At 37.7% G+C, this 12,509-nt stretch overlaps 2 protein-coding genes across 6 annotated transcripts in view; one reads left to right on the forward strand and one right to left on the reverse strand.

Annotated features, from left to right (window-relative positions):
• The first annotated feature begins 352 nt into the window (after positions 1 to 352).
• LOC137872033 (gamma-glutamyl hydrolase-like) lies at positions 353 to 6,793 on the forward strand. The gene is made up of 14 exons (XM_068710236.1): positions 353 to 504; positions 661 to 765; positions 925 to 1,046; positions 1,222 to 1,310; positions 1,394 to 1,624; positions 2,597 to 2,623; positions 2,769 to 2,877; positions 2,998 to 3,048; positions 4,050 to 4,134; positions 4,215 to 4,353; positions 4,720 to 4,826; positions 4,943 to 5,033; positions 5,127 to 5,261; positions 5,354 to 6,793. Exons 1-14 carry the CDS (start codon positions 490 to 492, stop codon positions 5,470 to 5,472), a joined length of 1,425 nt encoding a protein of 474 aa, XP_068566337.1. The 5' UTR covers positions 353 to 489; the 3' UTR covers positions 5,473 to 6,793.
• Positions 6,570 to 12,509, reverse strand: part of LOC137872032 (A-type potassium channel modulatory protein DPP6-like) — a 178,075-nt gene continuing 172,135 nt past the window's right edge. For all 5 annotated transcript variants that reach the window (XM_068710233.1, XM_068710234.1, XM_068710235.1 and 2 more), the window contains one exon: positions 6,570 to 8,387. In XM_068710233.1, coding sequence (XP_068566334.1) covers positions 8,238 to 8,387 — 150 coding nt within the window. In that variant the 3' untranslated portion in view covers positions 6,570 to 8,237. The remainder of the gene's footprint in view (positions 8,388 to 12,509) is intronic.

Below are 12,509 nucleotides of genomic sequence, written 5' to 3' on the forward strand. Positions count from 1 at the left end.
CTGCATACATTGTATTCCCATATACCAATATACCTGTGATGTCTACCAGCTGAGCTCTAGTCCAGTCTTTCAGTACCATGGAGAGAGAGACATGGATGTAAATATTGTTTAATAATAATATTTATTGTTTCTCAATGTGTTGCTGTAATCTCTCAGATGAAAACAAAATGAATGGCTTTAGTGTCTTTGAGACTTTTGACCATCTAGCTGGACAACAGTTTGAATCCACGGTGACTGTTATCTGTGATGAGCAAGAGCCAAAGGTTAAAGGTTTTGTAAACAGATCTTGAAACGTTTTTCTTCCAAAGTGCATGGAAAAAAAAAACAACCACTTCTAAAACAAAAGGCAAAGGGTTCACAGTGAGTCCTCCACTGATACCTTAGAGTACATGATCGTAGTAGAGCAGTGTGCTCTTACTTTGCAACACAGAAGTCTTTTTTTTTTTTATTATCGGGACACCTTTTGTGAGTCTTTTTGGCTTCTTGGACATGAAGGCGTTCCAGGTACTGTAAGCATTTTCCCATCATTTGTAACATTCTAAACGTATTATCTTTTTCAATCCACTGTCATTGGGTGGCCTGCGATTGCACTCTTACTTTGCTTTTGACACTGGCCCGTATTGAAGCACATGAATGAACTGTTGTGACTGTAATGTGAAGGTTCTGCTCGTCCTGCTCCTGACCGCTGCGGCAGCTGACGGTCAGTCTTTCCACGCCGGCAAATGTCCCCAGCCGCCTGTTCAAGAGGATTTCGATGTTATGAAGGTAAGAAATACCGTTGACTTATCTCAATTAGGTAATCATTTTTTTTTATATATTAGTAATTCATGATGTGTTGCCATTCTTTCCTTTTTGAGTATTTAGTTGATGTCACGAAAACACAGCGGCTGATTAACAACCTCCTGTGCTTTTTCTCCTTTTTAGTATTTGGGCACCTGGTATGAAATCGAGAAGCTCCCAGCTGTGTTCGAAAGAGGAAAATGTAACCAAGCCACATACAGTGTGCTCGCTGATGGGACGGTCAAAGTTCGCAATGAAGAGCTGCTGTAAGGGTTGAACTGTCCTGACCTCTCTGTTAGAAACAAATGTTTAAATGTGGCTAAAGGTTGCCTATAGTCGTCTGTTCGTTCACTCTGCCATGAGTGCATGGATTTGGATTGGAAGTGAAGTCCTTATTTACATTGGTCGTACTTTTCTCTCCCACTCTTCCTCTCTGCACAGGTCTAATGGGAAGAGAAATTCAATTGAGGGTGTCGCCAGAGTTAAAAACTCATCTCAACCTGCTATTCTGGGTGTCAGCTTCTTTAAAGGTAGTTCTAAACTAGTTTTTTACCATCATGATACGATACAGAATACATTACATGGATCTGTTTCATACCATGTCTGTGTCCAGGTGTTCCAGACGGCCCCTACTGGGTACTCTCCACAGACTACCAGTCCTATTCTCTGGTGTACTCTTGTACTGACCACTTCCTTTTCCACGTGGACTTCGCCTGGATCCTGGCTCGCACTCGGGTGTCGACCGAGGATGTCATTAGCCGGTTACGCGATAAGCTGGCTTCTGCTGGTGTAGACATAAACCGCCTCACAGTCAGTAATCAGTCTGGATGTGAACGGACCAAAGGTATGATATGAACAAACGGGGAGTAAAGTGCTGAATACCCATGTGCAATATACCAGACGGCAATAAGTTGCATCTACATCAGACTTCAGAGTTTTGAGCTGCAGTACAGTTCTACTTTTAGAATAACTCCTGCAGTGCTTGTTCTAAACACGCCTCTTCAGAGCAGGCGGAGGGCTTGGCCTGTGGTGTTGCGCCTTTCCTCGAGAACCGCTCATACAGACCACTTCACCCTCAACACTTTGCTTCCTTGGCTCCTGAGCAATACACCTGCCATGATATAGTTGCGACAACCAGAAACAGCGGTGAAATAAACTCTGGTTCACGGGCAAGCGAGGTCACCGGGATCAGGGGTCCAAAACAGCTATAGATTATGATGCTCAGATATAGAAAAATATTGAATTATGTTACCATTGGAACCCCTCCCCCCCAAAAACCCCCAGCAACAATCAGGTTGCAGCTTACTCTGTAGTGTGAACTTTAGTCAACGAGCCACGTTCTGCCCGCTGCGGGTGGCCTGTTGGACTTAGTCCACAGAGCCCCTGAAGCCCGGCCCCTGGTGCTGAACATCACAGCTATTGCACTACTGTAAATCCTGGGAGAGGGATCCCTCCTCTGTTGCTCTCCCTCAGGTTTCTCCTTCAAAGTTTGCTTTGGGGGAGTTTTTCATTTTCCGATGCGGGGGTCCTGGCACAGAGGACGTCGTATGCTGTACAGATTGTGAAGCAAATTTATGATTGTTGGGCAATACAAATACATTGAATTGAATTAAATTGCACCAAATGAAACACTCCTTTGGGTCCCCAGCAATTGTGAGGTAGATCAGATCAGCGGTTCTCGAGAAATGCGAAGGACAAGGACAGACAGACAGACAGACAGACAGACAGACAGACAGACAGACAGACTCCTTGCTTCATAATTAGATGATTTTCCTTTTTTAAATTTCTCTTACGTGTCTGCTGTTTTGTTCTTCAGGCAAGAGGAATAACAGACCCGTCATTGGTAAGTTTATGAACAAGTTGTTGCTTACCTTGCATTTTGAAATGGGCTAAAGTTAAACTAACTGTATTGTTGTTGTTTCAGTTTTCAACAGAAGTGTTGTTACTTCCTATACGTGTTTGAACTGGTTGTGTTTGTCTCTCAATAGGAATACTGGCTCAAGAAGTTCGTTCCCCAGAACCAAATCAAACGGCTTACATTGCCGCCTCTTACGTCAAGTTCCTGGAGTCAGCAGGAGCGAGGGTTGTGCCCGTCATGTGAGTCATCATGAAACATTTCCTTAACCGTCATTCCTTCAGTACAAGAGAGCTTTTTGCAACAACAGCGTTCTTGATCTGAACCCTTTGACCTTTGACCTCCCCTTTCTATTCCTACAGGATTAACCAGACACCGGAGGAGTATAAGAAACTGTTCAACTCCATTAACGGGTAAATATATGTTATAATATTGTTCACAGTCACAGCCTCGCTATACTATGACTGTTTTTCACTTTTTTCTACATGCTATACTATGACCGTTTATCACTTTTTTCGACATGTTATACTATGACTGTTTATCACTTTTTTCGACATGCTATACTATGACTGTTTTTCACTTTTTTCTACATGCTATACTATGACTGTTTTTCACTTTTTTCGACATGCTATACTATGACCGTTTTTCACTTTTTTCGACATGCTATACTATGACCGTTTTTCACTTTTTTCGACATGCTATACTATGACTGTTTTTCACTTTTTTCGACATGCTATACTATGACCGTTTTTCACTTTTTTTGACATGCTATACTATGACCGTTTTTCACTTTTTTCGACATGCTATACTATGACTGTTTTTTGACTTTTTTCGACATGCTATACTATGACTGTTTTTCACTTTTTTTGACATGCTATACTATGACCGTTTTTCACTGTTTTCGACAGGCTATATGCTATAAGTTTTGGGGGGATTTGTTTCAAAATGAATAATGAGATACATGTTGTGTGTTGTTTTTAATACATTTTGACAAGATAATGTTCGCTAACAGGTTCACAGCCCGTGTTTCAGAGAAGTAAACAATCTACTTTGTATTAACTTTAGTTGGTCAGCTTTTGCTGAAATTGAGTTTAATATATTAGACATTTTTAAGGCAATTGTTATGAATTAAATATCCTAAAAATTATAGTTTTTCTGTGATTTTTCTGTGTTTTGCCCACATCATCATCATAAGGTTAAAATAAACAGGCAGGTTAAACATAATAATTAGTAATATATAGCAACGCTGCACATGACACATGACAACTTTTGTAAACAATGCTTCAAGGCAACAGTAGGCTACCTGTGGACATTTTCTATTATTTTGTCCACCCCCAATATGTGTTTTTTCAAAATAAGATAGAGAACAGTTTGTTTGCGGGTCGTGACTCAGCTCCTGTGTCTTTGTCATCAGGATCCTTTACCCAGGTGGAAGTGCCAACATCACGTCATCTGGTTATCAAAGAGCTGCAAAAATCTTTTATGAACTTGCTGTTGAGGTAAAAGTGTAAAATATTATCACCTTGGTTTCAGTGTGTCGATGCAGGATTATTTTTGCAGACTGTACGTGACGTTTCAGGCAAACAAGAGGGGCGACTACTTCCCCGTGTGGGGCACCTGTCTTGGATATGAGCAGCTGACGGTTTTGACGAGTGGAAAGAACTTACTGTCACTTACCAACACGAGTGGTGTGCCGCTACCGCTGAACTTCATTAATGGTATGGGAGAGTAGTGTTAATGGTTAGAACAAGTGTTATTTTATAAACATGACCAAAACGTGTTGTTTAATGTAACTATTTTATTGTACTTTTTTTGTCACTTGCCTCTCAGGGCTTCTGTAAAAAGGACACTTTTGCGTTGTTGTAATGTTGAGCATTATCATATGAACATACATTTTCTCCATTAAATATAATGGATGCATGTTATGCATGCTAACTGCCATTTCACAACATTGTAATAATTTTTCTTACTTTACAGGACAACAATGGACCTTCTTTACGTTAACTGATTTATGTATCCGATGAAAATATGTATATTTGTTTGGAAAAAAAATGATAAAAGTTATCGTTATGACCCACTTCCAGGAGCCGCTGACAGCAGGATGTTTAAAGGCTTCCCAGATGAACTCATTGACGATCTGACTTCTGAGCCGCTGACAGCAAACTCTCACATGTGGAGTGTGTCAGTGTTGGTGCGTCTTTCATTGCTATCATGATGAGAAAGCGTAATGAGTGCCAAAACACGATCTAAGCTCAGAGAAAGAGAAAATGGTGTAGTTTGATTGGCTGCGTTGTCTGCTTCTTTCAGACTCACAACAAGAACAAGGAGCTGAACAGCTTTTACAAAATTCTCTCCACAAATACGGATGGAACAACGGAGTTTGTGTCAACGGTGGAAGGTAGTCACAATGCAGCGTCACTTTATCAGTACAGGTTTACTGGAAGTAACTGTTTTTTTGACCAGCGCTTTCTCTTCCCTTACCTCTCGGCAGCATATGATTACCCAATTTATGGGACGCAGTGGCATCCGGAGAAAAATGCATTCGAATGGCGAAGTCCTTACATTCCACACTCTCCACCAGCGATAAAGACCACCTTCTACATGTCTGAGTTCTTTGTCAACGAAGGTATGAACGCAGCATTGTTCCTTGAATTGAACAGTCACTAGCTGTGTGGTGGAGCCTTTGTGATTCGTAAATCCTATTTTCTCTCCTTACAGCCAGGAAGAACTTCCACAGATTCGGATCCGAGGAGGAGGAGAGCAAAGCGCTGATATACAACTACAACCCTGTTTACGCTGCGCCCGATAGACTCTATGAACAAATCTATTTTTTCTAGCTTTGTCCTTTGTCAACAGCTAATTTGCTGTCTCAATCGTGCAACTCCTAAATGTTTGCAGATCATTTTACTTGTTTGAGTTTGCAACAGTTGAATCTGCAACTACACAAGTTGCAAGTCAAAAAATGTCAAATCGTTATTTGTGAATGCTGGGTTTATACCTGAGTAAACAAATATTACAGAATGCCTATTGTGATATTTAAGTAATTTAGCCTTGAATATTTGAATGTTCACAGTCTACAATTTCATGGTATGTGTACGGTTACCAATTGAACGAATATATAATTTCTTGAAGGAGCAATATATGACATTCAAAGCAATAATATAGTAGCAAACAACTATTGGGTATGCTTTCTTTTAGTGCATGTGATTTTAGTGCATGTGCTTACAGCTTCTAACCCTGTCCCGACTGAGAGTTTCGTCGCGGGACGTTGGCACCCACCCTGTGGTTCCCCCTCATCGGCGGCTCTGTCACCGTTAGCTATGAGCCGCCGGCTCAAGCGTTGCCAAGTTGCAAGCCGTTGAGATGCAATTGAAATGCTCCCAATCTCTTATTATGCAGCTTTAAAGCTGCTGAGTTTATTAACATAATGGTTTTCTGGCCTGCAAACTCTGTTCTTACTAACCCCTGGTCAGAACGGCAAAAAGACAATTAGCAACTAGATAGTGAACATAGTGGAGCATTTAGTAACTTTAACAGCCATTTGCATTCATAAAAGGCCACTTCTAACTCACACAGGCTCCGCCCCCTACTGGACTCTGTGGGTAATACTCTCCTGCAATCACGAGCATGTATCTACCTACTGATTATTTGCATAAGCTTTGCCCAGCAATCAGGACGTGCTCATGCACATGTTCAATGGGAGAATGCATGCTCATGATTGGAGAAGAGTATTACCCACATAGTCCAGTAGAGGGCTCCACTTGTGCTGACAGTACTAGGGTTACAACGTTGTAACCTTCGTTAAATTAAATTCTAAATTCTAGGAAAGCAACAGATGAACAGAAATGAATAGTCAAAAGTAACTTCCAAAATGCTTTATGCACAAATAACACTCGACACATATTGTTTCTTTTTTCTATTTAGAATAAAATGATATTTGAATAACATTTACACATCAAGCTGACGAGACTGGGCTCTCAATCACAATACTACTGGAAATGTAACTTATGCAATCCAGTAAGGAACATTCAAGATGTCAAAATTACCATGTGGAGCTGAGCTATCAGGGATAGTGCTGCAAATAACCTCTTAACATGCACTGAAACGTAACACAAATGGTCATTCAAATAAAAAGAAATAAAGAAAATTACACATGTGCCTCAAGAATTCATAATTTTGTATGCCATGTTTGCATTACTTCATTTAAAAATGTTTCCCCCTTATATACAAATGCATCATTTTGCAGGGTATAACACTAATCCTAATAGCTTCTTGCCTTCAACTTTGAATAATGTATTTGCTGATTTAAGCCAAGTGTGAATGACACAGCACTGCAGTTTCTTCACCTACTGTACCATTCTTAAACATGATGCATGCAGATTCTGTACATTTTAGCATAGTCATCATTGGGCATATTTCCAGGATATTTTTCTGTGAAACTTCAAACTCCCTATAGTCCGGGTCACAACCACCCACTTTGTTTTTTTTGTATGCGTTGACCAAGGTACTGGTATAACTTGCTAATAGATAGTGTTCTACTTTTGGACAGAGCCAGGCTAGCTGCTTCCCCTTGCTTCCAGTCTTTATGCTAAGCTAAGCTAGCTTCATATTTACTGAGCTGATATGAGAGTGGAACCAAATTTCTCTAAGCTAATAAGTTTATTTCCCCAAATCAAACTGTTCCTTCACAATTGGCCTTGTTGTAGTTTGTTTGCAGCTGCAGGATTTCTTCTGACAAAGTAAGGCACAGTGACTAAAACAAGTTGATGCTTTTGTTCTTTGACAAACATTTGATAAAACTGGAGCGTCACAATAAAACTGTCTCAAATGATCATTAAGAAACCCACGGTGCATTTTGTCTTCCAAACGTTTTGCAAGTAAGTGAATTCTGTCAGCATCGCTGATATACATAAATTGAGGCTACGAGATGATTGGGAAAAACATGAATACCAAAATAAAATATATCCACAATTGCCGAGTGAATGTTTGTGTGCTATTTTACATACTGTAAGAACAATAGACACAACCACAGTCCAACATGAAGGTTCTTCACAACTTTAAAAATAGTAACATTTCCTGTATCGGCACAATTCCAGACAACCATTGCGAACACTGTCAACCAGTGTTCTTCACCAGGCATCTGATTTTCATTGATATACAAGCCCATGTGCTATAAGGTGTTCCTTCTCCTCACAGCTTGGAAGTTTGTGTGAAAGCTGATGCTTTGTCTCTGCTTTTAAGGAGCTGGTCCATCCTGGCTGTGAAGGAGACTGCTCCCTGTTAAATCAATCAGAATACTCCAAAACATCACGTCAGGTCACCAGTCTTTGTTGGCTCTCTGGAGGGCTGTTGGATTTGAACTCTGGGCAGAAGGTGTGAAGATGGATGTAGGACTAGATCCGTCGTCTGCTGGAAAGGCAGTCTCAGGTTCAGCATGCGGACACGGGGAGTCCAAATGCAAATTGAGCAAGAACAGACGAGAGTTGCACATTTTGTACAACTGTATGTCAGTGTTGTGCTTGGGCACGGGACAGGATGGAGGTTAGGAAGGCGGACGTATGGGTGGGAAGGATGTAGGGCACACAAGCCTCAGGAGGCCAAGCTAACCCTCGTCTTCGCTCTCCTCCTCCAGGGCCTCCTCAAACACTCGTTCTGGTAGCCTGAAGCATTCCTCGAAGAAGTTCACCAGGGACTGGCTGAGGTGTTGCCTTGTTGCTTCACTGTGAATGAAGTGACCTTCATCTGGGTAGATCTGAGACACAAAGAACAGGTGACTGAGACGGTGTTTGGCCATTTTCTGTCTTAGACATATCAGTGGATACAAGACCTGTAACTGCAGAAATAATAATGATGTGTCTGGTGAGATCTCTTTCAAATTGGGATGAATCACTTTTGAATGTTAAGGTTGTATGGCAAGCTATGAGATTACATTTTTAATAAAATGTGTTTGTGATGAAATACACTGACTTTTTTCTTTTCTTTATGACATACAATCACTTTTTATACGGAACGTACTATAATAAGACATTTTTAATGACTTTGTTCGACGTACTATACTATGACTTTTTTTTACATATTATAATATGAATTTTTAATGACTTTTCAACATACTATATGTTGAAAGTCATTAAAAATGACTTATTTAATGATTTCTTCAACACAGTATACTATGAGTTTTTTTTCGACTTTTTCGACATGCTATACTATGACAGCTTTTTCACTTTTTTCGACATGCTATACTATGACTGTTTTTCACTTTTTTCGACAGGCTATACTATGACTGCTTTCGACATGCTATACTATGACTGTTTTTTCACTTTTTCGACATGCTATACTATGAATGTTTTTTGAATTTTTTCGACAGGCTATACTATGAATGTTTTTTGACTTTTTTCGACATGCTATACTATGACTGTTTTTCACTTTTTTCGAAAGGCTATACTATGACTGTTTTTTTCCATTTTTCGACATGCTATACTTTGACTGTTTTTTGACTTTTTTCGACATGCTATACTATGACTGTTTTTTGACTTTTTTCGACATGCTATACTATGAATGTTTTTTCACTTTTTTCGACAGGCTATACTATGAATGTTTTTTTACTTTTTTCGACATGCTATACTATGACTGTTTTTCACATTTTTCGACATGCTATTCTATGACTGCTTTTCACTTTTTTCGAAAGGCTATACTATGACTGTTTTTTTCCATTTTTCGACATGCTATACTATGACTGTTTTTTCACTTTTTTTGACATGCTATACTATGACTGTTTTTTCACTTTTTTCGACATGCTATACTATGACTGTTTTTTCGACATGCTATACTATGACTGTTTTTTGACTTTTTTCGACATGCTATACTATGACTGTTTTTTCCATTTTTCGACATGCTATACTATGACTGTTTTTTCACTTTTTTCGACAGGCTATACTATGACTGTTTTTTCACTTTTTTGACAGGCTGTACTATGAATGTTTTTTGACTTTTTTCGACATGCTATACTATGACTGTTTTTTCCATTTTTCGACATGCTATACTATGACTGTTTTTTCACTTTTTTCGACATGCTATACTATGACTGTTTTTTCCATTTTTCGACATGCTATACTATGACTGTTTTTTCACTTTTTTCGACATGCTATACTATGACTGTTTTTCACTTTTTTCGACAGGCTATACTATGACTGCTTTCGACATGCTATACTAGGACTGTTTTTTCACTTTTTTCGACATGCTATACTATGACAGTTTTTTCACTTTTTTCCACATGCTATACTATGACAGCTTTTTCACTTTTTTCGACATGCTATACTATGACAGTTTTTTCACTTTTTTCGACATGCTATACTATGACTGTTTTTTCACTTTTTTCGACAGGCTATACTATGACTGTTTTTTCATTTTTTTCGACATGCTATACTATGACTGTTTTTTTACTTTTTTCGACATGCTATACTATGACTGTTTTTTCGACAGGCTATAGTATGAATGTTTTTTCACTTTTTTCGACATGCTATACTATGACTGTTTTTTCACTTTTTTCCACATGCTATACTATGACAGCTTTTTCACTTTTTTCGATATGCTATACTATGACAGTTTTTTCACTTTTTTCGACATGCTATACTATGACTGTTTTTTCACTTTTTTCGACAGGCTATACTATGAATGTTTTTTCACTTTTTTCGACAGGCTATACTATGACTGTTTTTTCACTTTTTTCGACAGGCTATACTATGACTGTTTTTTCACTTTTTTCGACAGGCTATACTATGAATGTTTTTTCACTTTTTTCGACAGGCTATACTATGAATGTTTTTTCACTTTATCGACATGCTATACTATGACTGTTTTTTGACTTTTTTCGACATGTTATACTATGACTGTTTTTTCACTTTTTTCGACATGTTATATTATGACTATTTTTTCACTTTTTTCGACAGGCTATACTATGACTGTTTTTTCACGTTTTTCGACATGCTATACTATGACTGTTTTTTCGACATGCTATACTATGACTGTTTTTTTCACTTTTTCGACAGGCTATAGTATGAATGTTTTTTCACTTTTTTCGACATGCTATACTATGACTGTTTTTTCACTTTTTTCCACATGCTATACTATGACAGCTTTTTCACTTTTTTCGACATGCTATACTATGACTGTTTTTTCACTTTTTTCGACAGGCTATACTATGAATGTTTTTTCATTTTTTTCGAAATGCTATACTATGACTGTTTTTTTACTTTTTTCGACATGCTATACTATGACTGTGTTTTCGACAGGCTATAGTATGAATGTTTTTTCACTTTTTTCGACATGCTATACTATGACTGTTTTTTCACTTTTTTCCACATGCTATACTATGACAGCTTTTTCACTTTTTTCGACATGCTATACTATGACAGTTTTTTCACTTTTTTCGACATGCTATACTATGACTGTTTTTTCACTTTTTTCGACAGGCTATACTATGAATGTTTTTTCACTTTTTTCGACAGGCTATACTATGAATGTTTTTTCACTTTTTTCGAAAGGCTATACTATGACTGTTTTTTCACTTTTTTCGACATGCTATACTATGACTGTTTTTTCACTTTTTTCGACAGGCTATACTATGAATGTTTTTTCACTTTTTTCGACAGGCTATACTATGAATGTTTTTTCACTTTTTTCGACAGGCTATACTATGAATGTTTTTTCACTTTATCGACATGCTATACTATGACTGTTTTTTCACTTTTTCGACATGCTATACTATGACTGTTTTTTCACTTTTTTCGACATGCTATACTATGACTGTTTTTTTAATTTTTTCGACATGCTATACTATGACTGTTTTTTCGACAGGCTATACTATGAATGTTTTTTCACTTTTTTCGACATGCTATACTATGACTGTTTTTTCGACATGCTATACTATGACTGTTTTTTGACTTTTTTCGACATGCTATACTATGACTGTTTTTTGACTTTTTTCGACATGTTATACTATGACTGTTTTTTCACTTTTTTCGACATGTTATATTATGACTATTTTTTCACTTTTTTCGACAGGCTATACTATGACTGTTTTTTCACTTTTTTCGACAGGCTATACTATGAATGTTTTTTCACTTTTTTCGACAGGCTATACTATGAATGTTTTTTGACTTTTTTCGACATGATATACTATGACTGTTTTTTGACTTTTTTCGACAGGCTATACTATGAATGTTTTTTCACTTTTTCGACAGGCTATACTATGAATGTTTTTTCACTTTTTCGACATGCTATACTATGACTGTTTTTTCACTTTTTCGACATGCTATACTATGACTGTTTTTTCACTTTTTTCGACAGGCTATACTATGAATGTTTTTTCACTTTTTTCGACAGGCTATACTATGACTGTTTTTTCACGTTTTTCGACATGCTATACTATGACTGTTTTTTCGACATGCTATACTATGACTGTTTTTTCACTTTTTCGACATGCTATACTATGACTGTTTTTTCACTTTTTTCGACAGGCTATACTATGAATGTTTTTTCACTTTTTTCGACAGGCTATACTATGAATGTTTTTTCACTTTTTTCGACAGGCTATACTATGAATGTTTTTTCACTTTTTTCGACAGGCTATACTATGAATGTTTTTTCACTTTTTTCGACAGGCTATACTATGAATGTTTTTTGACTTTTTTCGACATGATATACTATGACTGTTTTTTGACTTTTTTCGACAGGCTATACTATGAATGTTTTTTCACTTTTTCGACAGGCTATACTATGAATGTTTTTTCACTTTTTCGACATGCTATACTATGACTGTTTTTTCACTTTTTCGACATGCTATACTATGACTGTTTTTTCACTTTTTTCGACAGGC

Source organism: Cebidichthys violaceus, unplaced genomic scaffold (genome assembly GCF_023349555.1).
Source record: "Cebidichthys violaceus isolate CVI_PGR_0920_01 unplaced genomic scaffold, fCebVio1.0.p SCAF_15, whole genome shotgun sequence".
Classification (NCBI taxonomy): domain Eukaryota; kingdom Metazoa; phylum Chordata; class Actinopteri; order Perciformes; family Stichaeidae; genus Cebidichthys; species Cebidichthys violaceus.

What these genes read in the sequence shown, in the direction of transcription:
- LOC137872033 (XM_068710236.1), top strand. An exon ending in GTTCGCAATGAAGAGCTGCT is followed by an intron (nt 1,047 to 1,221) that starts GTAAGGGTTGAA and finishes CTCTCTGCACAG; the next exon opens with GTCTAATGGGAAGAGAAATT. An exon ending in TGTGGAGTGTGTCAGTGTTG is followed by an intron (nt 4,827 to 4,942) that starts GTGCGTCTTTCA and finishes TGCTTCTTTCAG; the next exon opens with ACTCACAACAAGAACAAGGA.